At 42.9% G+C, this 9,276-nt stretch overlaps 2 protein-coding genes across 2 annotated transcripts; both read left to right on the plus strand.

Annotated features, from left to right (window-relative positions):
- Positions 1–2,080: 2,080 nt before the first annotated feature.
- Positions 2,081–3,693, plus strand: LOC146582334 (uncharacterized). The gene is made up of 2 exons (XM_085246139.1): positions 2,081–3,583; positions 3,670–3,693. Exons 1-2 carry the CDS (start codon positions 2,306–2,308, stop codon positions 3,691–3,693), a joined length of 1,302 nt encoding a protein of 433 aa, XP_085102265.1. The 5' UTR covers positions 2,081–2,305.
- A 5-nt stretch (positions 3,694–3,698) lies between these two features.
- Positions 3,699–9,045, plus strand: LOC146582335 (uncharacterized). Its single transcript, XM_085248317.1, has 2 exons — positions 3,699–8,891; positions 8,970–9,045. The coding sequence occupies exon 1, from the start codon at positions 3,761–3,763 to the stop codon at positions 8,447–8,449; it is 4,689 nt and encodes a 1,562-aa protein (XP_085104443.1). The 5' UTR covers positions 3,699–3,760; the 3' UTR covers positions 8,450–8,891; positions 8,970–9,045.
- The last annotated feature ends 231 nt before the right edge of the window (positions 9,046–9,276 follow it).

Below are 9,276 nucleotides of genomic sequence, written 5' to 3' on the forward strand. Positions count from 1 at the left end.
TGCGGCTCCCAGTGTTTTCTTTTGCCTGGAAACCGGGTCCAATGGCTCTTTGGGTGCTAAAGGTTGCTAACCCCTGGCCTAGGGGACCAAGCGTTGACCCTTTGCCTCTTGTTAATTCGCCTTTACAAGGAAATGTGTGCTCCTACTATTTTCACCAGTTCGTAGAACTGAACTACATCATTTCTACTCCGGGGAACTGCTTAGATCCAGTTGGGAGTAGTTGGAGAGGTCTTAGAGAAATCTAAAGGTTTCGAACAGGGTTATCTTAAGTGTCTTTGAATAATCTTGATTTTAATGTTAGGACATATAGAATAGCATAGCCCTTCCCTTCTAGAATAATCTAGAAAGGATGGGTTATGCTCAATTATTACACTGCGTTGTTGTTCGATGTTCCCATCCACTTTGACACCACATGCTAGAGAAATTGCATCCTTTATCACACCAGCTGAATTATTTTCAGTTACAGTTATGCCATTTGGGTTGAGAAATCCTCCTGCCACATTCCAGTGCCAGACGAACTGCATCATTTCTGGTTTGGAAGGGTGTGCTGTATTGATATGATGTAGTTTTATATAGCAACACCTGTCAAGATCATCTTAGGTGCATCCAGGCTTTGTTCATCTAATTAAGGCAAATGTTAGAATGAGTCTTGCCAAATGTGAGTTTTCTAAGGCCACCTATTTGGTTAAGGTGGTTGAACAAGAGAACGCACATCCCTTCAGAGCCAAAGTGGAGGCTCTTGAGTTCCTTCCTACCACTACTAAGAGACAATGTCAGTGATTTCTTGGAATGGAGTTTTACCATGAGTTTTTAAAAAATTCTCTCCTGTGGTTCCTCTAACTAATGTAACTCCCAAAGTTAAGTTCTAGTGGTCAGATCACTGTCAAAAAGCCTTTGAGGACATCAAGGCTCTTCTTGCTTCTGCTTCAGTACTTGCAGGGTCATCTTAGCACAGTTTCACGAAACTAACTGTAACTTATTAAGTAATTATGTTCTCCACGTTCCACTGCTACACCAAATCAGCTTGAGTAGTCCGGCCATTCTTGTCCGATGTCAACATGGCATTTAAATCCAGAAAACTGCAGCTCACTGGATATTTTCTCTTTTTGGGTCATTATCTGCAAACCCTATAAACCCTAGTGTTGGTTGTGTGGTAAATTCCTAGTACATCTGCAGATCTGTTGTTTCACCTCATCTGGATAGTCTGATATTTCAGAAACCAGCAGCCATCCGAAGTTCAGTGTCACTTTAATCACTTTTCTTTCTCATTCTCGTGCTCTGAACTTCAGTAGGTCATTCTGACTGTAAGTGTCACAGAAATGGCTTATGTATAAAGAAGTTTAATAGATGGTTCCAGCAGTTAAAATGTTCTTGCTTGTACGTTTCTGTGGCCAATATTGTAAGGGTGTGTTTATCTTGTCAGAAAGAACAAGTTTTGTTACACCGCTATTATCGCGAGGTTTGGGCGTGATAGTATAGGCTGTGAGCCCCACGTTTAATAATCACGCTAAGGAGTCCAGCGAGCTATCTGCAAAGGCCTGGTTAGTCTACCAGCGGTACAAGGTATTTGTCATTTGCCATAACTGTATTGTGATATTGTAAAAATTTGTAATGTATGGTGTTCTAATTATTTTATGTTTTAATTTAGAATGCACAAGACTGTAAAGCTATTCTTCTAGGACCTCCGAAGTGGCAGGCGGCCACGAGGTAATTTTCGTTGTTAAAGCACAAGTGTTAATTTAGATAGACTGAAGCGCTTAAAGTCTTTGTGTTTTATGTTTGTAGTTTTCACGGCGTTCAATAAATGCAGCGAAGCGCCCGTCTTGAAGAAGCCGTGCCTGTGTTGTCATTTCGGAGTTACAGTGAAAACTCGCCCTAGCCAGCGCCGGTGAGAAGCTAATTACGAAGACGGCAGCTGCAGAGAGCGACGGTGAACTGGAGCGACACAAGAGGGCGCCATTGCATAAGCTCACCGTTCTCAAGCAGCCAAGCACAGCGGCAACAACGTTGTACAACTGGAGTAAGGTGGAAATTAATAAGGGACAGTGTTAAATGTAGAATAATAGTGGTTTAAGTCAAGTTTAAAGAGCCACAATAAGTTTCTATAATACATTTGTCAAAGTTTATTTATTTCTACTGTACTTCAAAGTGATGCTTTGTAGTTTGGTGAATAGTTCTGTGTGCTTGCTTAAGGTCAAAGTTTGAGTGAAGTTTACAAGGTCCTTTAAGAAAAGGTGCACTTAAAGTATACAGTATTTGAAATCTGAACACAGTGCGCTTAATGACATTTAACTAGACTCCCGAGATGGTTGACAAAGATCTCGAAGAGCACCATGCTGTATCACTTACCGAAGTGGAAGAAAATGATGATGAACAAATTACAGAACTACAGACTGTTCGTAAAAGTGAAAGAGTAAGAACACTAACAGAAAAGGGTAAAGAGCTTCAAGAGAAGAAACTCAAAGGTCTCCAACACAGATATGCTGTTGTTTTTGAAAAATGGAGATATGAAGCAAGATTGAGCAAAGTAATATTAAGAAATGAAGTTTCCGAGAGTGAATTGAATGAGCTCATCAACAATGTAAATGTTGCCTGCAAAGATGTACAAACCATTTATGAACAAATACGGCAAACACAAACTCCTGATGCAGATGAAAGACGCAAAGTGGATGCATGTACGTCACTTTCCTTGTTCATTGTCAGAAGAGCTGAAAAACACTTACAAGGAGACCTTGCAGATGGTGATGAAGAGCCATGGCCAGACGTTGGATCATGCTTAGGATCTGAAAGTACTAAATCAAGGTCAAAATCACGAAGGTCTAAAAGTGGTTCAAGCCAGTCATACTCACAAACAATTAAAAGAATAGAAGCAGAGGCTGAGGCAGCTGCGTGTCAGGAAATATTAGCAGTAATGGAGGATCAAGAAAGGGAAGCAGCTGAACTAAAAAAGTTGGAACTTGAAAACTTGGAAAGGCAACAAACAATGGAGGAGCAGCGCAGAAGGATTGAACGCTTGGAAGAGGTTAAAAAATTTAATGCTGCAAGAGCTAAAGTAAAGGTTTATGCAGAAGCTGAAAGTATTTCAGAAAGTCGTAGTTTAGTGCGCAGTATCAAAACTGAGAGCGAAACCTCAGCAATCCCTGCTCCACCACAAGTTCCCTCTCAAGCTCCAAATACAATCCAAGCCCATAATGCCACAAACCCTGCATTTGTTCCACATACTCCCACAGTCATAAACCAAGCCCAACAAAACCCTGGTGTGCAACCTAAGGGCACCACAGGCCAAGCAGGAAACGCATCAAGTCCGCCATTTATCCCTAAAGCAACACAAGCTGCCGCTTCAGCAACTCATCCACAGCCAAACTTGGATCTAGTTGGCATACTAGCAGACGCAATAAGTGCTAATCGTCTTCCAACTCCGGAACCTGCACTGTTCACTGGTGACCCTTTAAAGTTCAAGGACTGGCAGTTGTCATTTGAGACCTTGATTGAAAGAAAAAACATTCCAAAGAACGAAAGACTCTATTATCTCAGGAAGTACCTTGGTGGACCCGCAAAGAGAGTGGTTGAAGGATTTCTCCTAGTGGGCACAGATGAAGCGTATGATGCAGCTTGGGAAGTGCTGGAAAGGCGCTTTGGAGATCTGTTCACTATTGGAAAATGCTTCAGAGACAAACTTCACAGTTGGCCTAAAATAAGCTCCAAGGATGGAAGTGAGTTGAGAGAGTTTGCCGACTTCCTTAGAAGTTGTGAAGCTGCGATGTCACACATAAAGACATTAGAGGTTCTCAATGACTGTATGGAAATTCAGAAACTCTTGCTGAAACTTCCTGACTGGTTGACAACAAGATGGAATCGCGCAGCGATGAAAATAAGAAAAACCCTTAATGGAGAATATCCATCATTTCACATGTTTACGGACTTTGTATCCACTGAAGCAGACCTAGCATGTGACCCCATAGCTTCAATGCAAGCACTCAAGGGTTTGGAAATCAGTAAACCCAAACACTCACGCAGCCAAGTCGTTCAAGCTAAAACATTAACCGCAACTTCAAGTCACTTAACCACCTCAAGTCACATAAATCCCATGACCTGCCTTTACTGCAAAAGAAATGGTCACACACTGGATAAATGCTTCAAATTCATGGAAAAATCAGTCCAGGATCGTATCAAGTTTGTACAAGCAGAAAGGCTGTGTTTTGGATGTTTGAAGGGGGGACATCATTCTAAGAAGTGTGATAAAAGGAATACGTGTGAGAAATGCCAGAAGAAGCATCCCACGTGTCTGCATGATGACAAGTTTGTGGAGCGTAAAAGGATAATGCCTGCACCGAATGATAACTCTCGAGACAAGGACGAAGGAGATGAACCAGCAACCGCAATCTCTAATAGAGTAACTCAAGTAACTTCGAGCACACTGACATCCTCCATTCTACCTGTCTGGGTTTCATCAAAAAATCACCCAGACAGAGAAGTTCTAGTGTATGCCCTCCTCGATTCTCAGAGCGATACATCCTTTATCTTGGATGAAGTAGCCCAGGGTCTCGACACAGATAAGAGTAAGACTCATCTAAGACTATCGACCATGTCCGCCAAGTCAACAGTCATACCATGTGAGAAACTGGTAAATCTTCAAGTTAGAGGCTACAAGCAGGAAAAGAGAATTACATTGCCACCGGTCTATACAAGAGAATTCATCCCTGTGAACAGATCACACATCCCGACGTCTGAAACTGCTTTGAATTGGCCTCACCTCGAAAGGCTGGCAGATAGGTTACCTCCAATGCTTGAATGCGAAGTTGGTCTGCTTCTCGGCTATAACTGTCAGCAAGCCCTTCTTCCACGGGAAGTCATTGCAGGTGAGGAGAATCAGCCTTACGCACAGCTAACTGATCTCGGCTGGAGCATAGTTGGTTGTACGTCTCAAGTTCAAAATCACAATGATGATATTGGCATAAGCCACAGAATCATTGTTCGAGAAGTTACTCCTGCAGTACAACAAGCAGTTGAACTCAGGCAAGAAGTGCATTTTGTATGCAGAACTCAAGTGAAGGAAGTGGGTCCAGCTGATGTAATAAAGGCTTTGGGATCTGATTTCTCTGAGCATGAAACAGATGACAATCCAGTCTCTCAGGAAGACATTTTGTTCATGTCAAAGGTGACTAAAGGCATAAGGCAAAAGGAAAACGGTCACTATGAACTCCCATTGCCACTCAAAACCGACGACCCGAATCTTCCAAACAACAAACAATGTGCTGAGCATAGACTGTCGTCGTTGGAACGTCGGCTCAGAAGAGATGAGAAATACTATGAGGATTACGTCAAGTTCATGGACGACATCATAACCCGTGGAGACGCAGAGAAGGTCCCAGAGCAAGAACTGGATAAGGAGGCAGCATGGTATATACCACACCATGGAGTATACCACCCCCACAAACCTGAGAAGATACGTGTGGTTTTTGATTGTTCGGCCCGTTTCCAGGGGACATCTCTTAACGATCACCTTCTGACTGGACCAGATCTTACCAACGCACTGATTGGAGTGTTATGTCGATTCAGAAAGGGCCCCATCGCCATCATGTGTGACGTGGAGAGGATGTTCCACCAATTCCACGTCATCAAGGAGCATCAAGACTATTTGAGGTTTCTTTGGTGGGACAAAGGCGATTTAAACTCTGAGCCTTCAGTGTACAGGATGAGAGTGCATCTTTTTGGAGCAGCTTCATCTCCCGGATGCTGCAATTTCGGACTCAAACATATTGCTTCTCAAGGTAGAGACAGATTCAGCGAAAAGACTATTGAGTTCATCCAAAGAGGTTTTTACGTCGATGATGGACTCGCTAGTGTGACATCAACAGTCGAAGCCATACAGTTGGTAAACGAGTCAAGGGCACTTTGTAAAACAGGCAACCTACATCTGCATAAGTTTGTGTCAAACGACAAAGAAGTGCTTGCAGCTATTCCCCAAGAGGAACAAGCTAAAGCCAAAGACCAGGACATGGCTCTTGGAGAACTCCACATTGAACGTGCACTTGGAGTGCAATGGTGCATAGAGGCAGATGAATTCCAATTCAGAGTCCAAGTTAAAGACAACCCATTGACAAGGAGAGGGGTGCTCTCGATTGTTGCTTCAGTCTTTGATCCCCTTGGGTTCGTTGCCCCATTCATATTAATTGGAAAGCAGATACTCCAAACGTTGTGCAAGGACAAAGTTAATTGGGACGAGGATCTCCCAGATCACATTCTACCACAATGGGAAGCATGGTTGCGAGACCTGCCCAAGTTGGCAGCTCTGAAGATCCCACGAAGCTACTCGCAAGATGCGGACATTGTGCAGTACGAATTGCACAGTTTCTCGGATGCGAGCCTCAGTGGTTATGGCGCATGTTCATATCTCAGAGCAAAAGGTAGAGAAGGACAGGTCAGTTGTGCACTCGTCATGGGCAAGGCAAGAGTAACGCCCATTAAGCAAACAACCATCCCAAGGCTCGAACTGTCATCGGCCGTGACTTCAGTTCGCATTGCAGATGTGATCAAACGAGAACTAGACATCCAAAATCTACAGGAATATTATTGGACAGATTCACAAGTCGTATTAGCATACATAAATAATGATGCTAAAAGATTTCACACATTTGTCGCCAATCGAATTCAACGAATAAGACAAAGCACAAGTCCTGGGAAATGGCAGCACGTCAGCTCAGAGGAAAATCCAGCTGATCAGGCCTCAAGAGGTTTAAATGCTACTCAGCTGAAAGATTCAAACTGGTTGAAAGGTCCCGATTTTCTTTGGAAACAAGAGCTTCCAGTCAAAGAGGAAATGGTGGGAGAGGTTGAAGAAATGGATCCTGAAGTCCGTAAAGGCTATACGCACACTGTACATTCGAAGGAAGCAAACCCAGTGCTAGAGCGTTTAAAGAAGTTCTCCAGTTGGTCGAGAGCTATCAAGGCCATTGCCAGGCTCAGGCGATTCATCAAAGAGTACAAGGGTGTTCAACGAAGAACGAACAAAGTGACAGATCTTGAAGAAAGAAAAGACACAGAATTATTCATCATCAAGCTAGTGCAAAGAGACATCTTTACTGAGGAAATACAGAAGATCAGATCTCAAGGAGAAAATTCTCTGCACAAGCGCAGCAGACTAAGGCAGTTGAATGCCTTTTTGGACAAGTCGGATGTTCTCAGGGTAGGAGGAAGATTATCTCAATCAACTTTACACTATGATGTAAAACATCCTGCAATTCTCCCCAAGGAGTCCCATGTGTCAGCCCTCCTCGTCAAACACTACCATGAAGGTGTACATCACCAGGGAAGAGGGATGACAATAAATGAATTGCGGGCAAATGGGATATGGATTTTAGGATGTGGGAGTGTTGTTTCTTCACACATTTACCATTGTGTTAAGTGCAGAAGATACAGAAAGGCTACAAATGTCCAACAGATGTCAGATTTGCCAGAAGTGAGAACAGAAACAGCACCTCCTTTCACGTATTGTGGCGTCGACTGTTTCGGGCCATTCATGGTAAAGGAAGGAAGAAAGGAAGTCAAAAGGTATGGACTACTGTTCACGTGTTTATGTTCACGAGCTGTGCACATTGAAACACTAGATGACTTATCGACAGATGCCTTCATGAACGCTCTTCGAGTTCTGATAGCCATAAGAGGTCCTGTCCGTCAATTAAGATGCGACCAAGGGACAAACTTTATGGGCGCCAAAAGAGAACTTTTGGAGTTAATGAAGGATATGGATCAAGAACCACAAAGAGCTATGGGTTGTGAATTTGTGGTGAACGTTCCGGCAGCTAGCCACATGGGGGGCGTCTGGGAACGTCAAATTCGGACAGTACGAAGTGTACTGACAGCGATGCTGGACAAGTTCTCAAACAGACTCGATACAGCTAGTCTAAGAACACTGCTTTACGAGACAATGGCCATCATTAACAGCAGACCTTTAAGTGTTGAGTATCTCAATGATCCCTTGGGACCAGAGCCACTAACTCCCAATCACATATTAACGATGAAATCTTCGGTTATTCTTCCACCTCCAGGAGAGTTTTGCAGAGAGGATTTGTACTTGAACAAAAGATGGAAAAGAGTGCAATTTCTGGCAAATGAGTTTTGGCAAAGGTGGAGGCGAGAGTATCTGTTAAATCTCCAGCGGCGACAGAAGTGGCAGAACGTCTCACGAAACCTGCGAGTAAATGACATTGTGATACTGCAGGATGATAATGCTCCAAGATGTAAATGGAAACTTGCTCTAATAGTAGAGGCTATAGAGAGCTCAGATGGCAAGGTTCGAAAGGTGAAGCTCAAGACCAGTGAAACTACTTTTGACAGGGGGAAACCACGGACAAGGCTGATATATCTGGAAAGACCTGTTCACAAGGTAGTGGCTTTACTGGAGACTGACATGCAAGGTGAACCAGACTCTAATGTTGACACTCATTAGAAAATCACATTGCAAACAATGAGTGATTTTGGTGGGAGTGTAAGTGTCACAGAAATGGCTTATGTATAAAGAAGTTTAATAGATGGTTCCAGCAGTTAAAATGTTCTTGCTTGTACGTTTCTGTGGCCAATATTGTAAGGGTGTGTTTATCTTGTCAGAAAGAACAAGTTTTGTTACACCGCTATTATCGCGAGGTTTGGGCGTGATAGTATAGGCTGTGAGCCCCACGTTTAATAATCACGCTAAGGAGTCCAGCGAGCTATCTGCAAAGGCCTGGTTAGTCTACCAGCGGTACAAGGTATTTGTCATTTGCCATAACTGTATTGTGATATTGTAAAAATTTGTAATGTATGGTGTTCTAATTATTTTATGTTTTAATTTAGAATGCACAAGACTGTAAAGCTATTCTTCTAGGACCTCCGAAGTGGCAGGCGGCCACGAGGTAATTTTCGTTGTTAAAGCACAAGTGTTAATTTAGATAGACTGAAGCGCTTAAAGTCTTTGTGTTTTATGTTTGTAGTTTTCACGGCGTTCAATAAATGCAGCGAAGCGCCCGTCTTGAAGAAGCCGTGCCTGTGTTGTCATTTCGGAGTTACACTGACCATGTCTAAATCCCTAAAATTGCTGCTACATGATTAGATATTTGCGACAGCGAGGAATTGCACAGGTGCACCAAATAAAGTAGCCAATGAGTATATGGGGTTTCACTGCCAACTACCTTTTGCATACTTTCTGCCAGCTTAAATAGTTTATTTTATTATTTTATTTCTCTAACTTGCTGTAAAAGCACTTGAGCTAAAAGGCATCCATCCACAGCCTTATTTTTA

This window comes from Mchenga conophoros, linkage group LG2, assembly GCF_057382185.1.
Source record: "Mchenga conophoros isolate Kocher_MC1m ecotype Shallow Benthic linkage group LG2, M_conophoros_male_GT1.1, whole genome shotgun sequence".
NCBI classification, from domain to species: domain Eukaryota; kingdom Metazoa; phylum Chordata; class Actinopteri; order Cichliformes; family Cichlidae; genus Mchenga; species Mchenga conophoros.

Coding starts and splice junctions, on each gene's coding strand:
- LOC146582334 (XM_085246139.1), top strand. CDS start 2,306: ATGGTTGACAAAGATCTCGAAGAGCACCATGCTGTATCACTTACCGAA. Junction 3,584..3,669: donor TGGTTGAAGGATTTCTCCTA/GTGGGCACAGAT, acceptor AAAATGCTTCAG/AGACAAACTTCACAGTTGGC.
- LOC146582335 (XM_085248317.1), top strand. CDS start 3,761: ATGTCACACATAAAGACATTAGAGGTTCTCAATGACTGTATGGAAATT.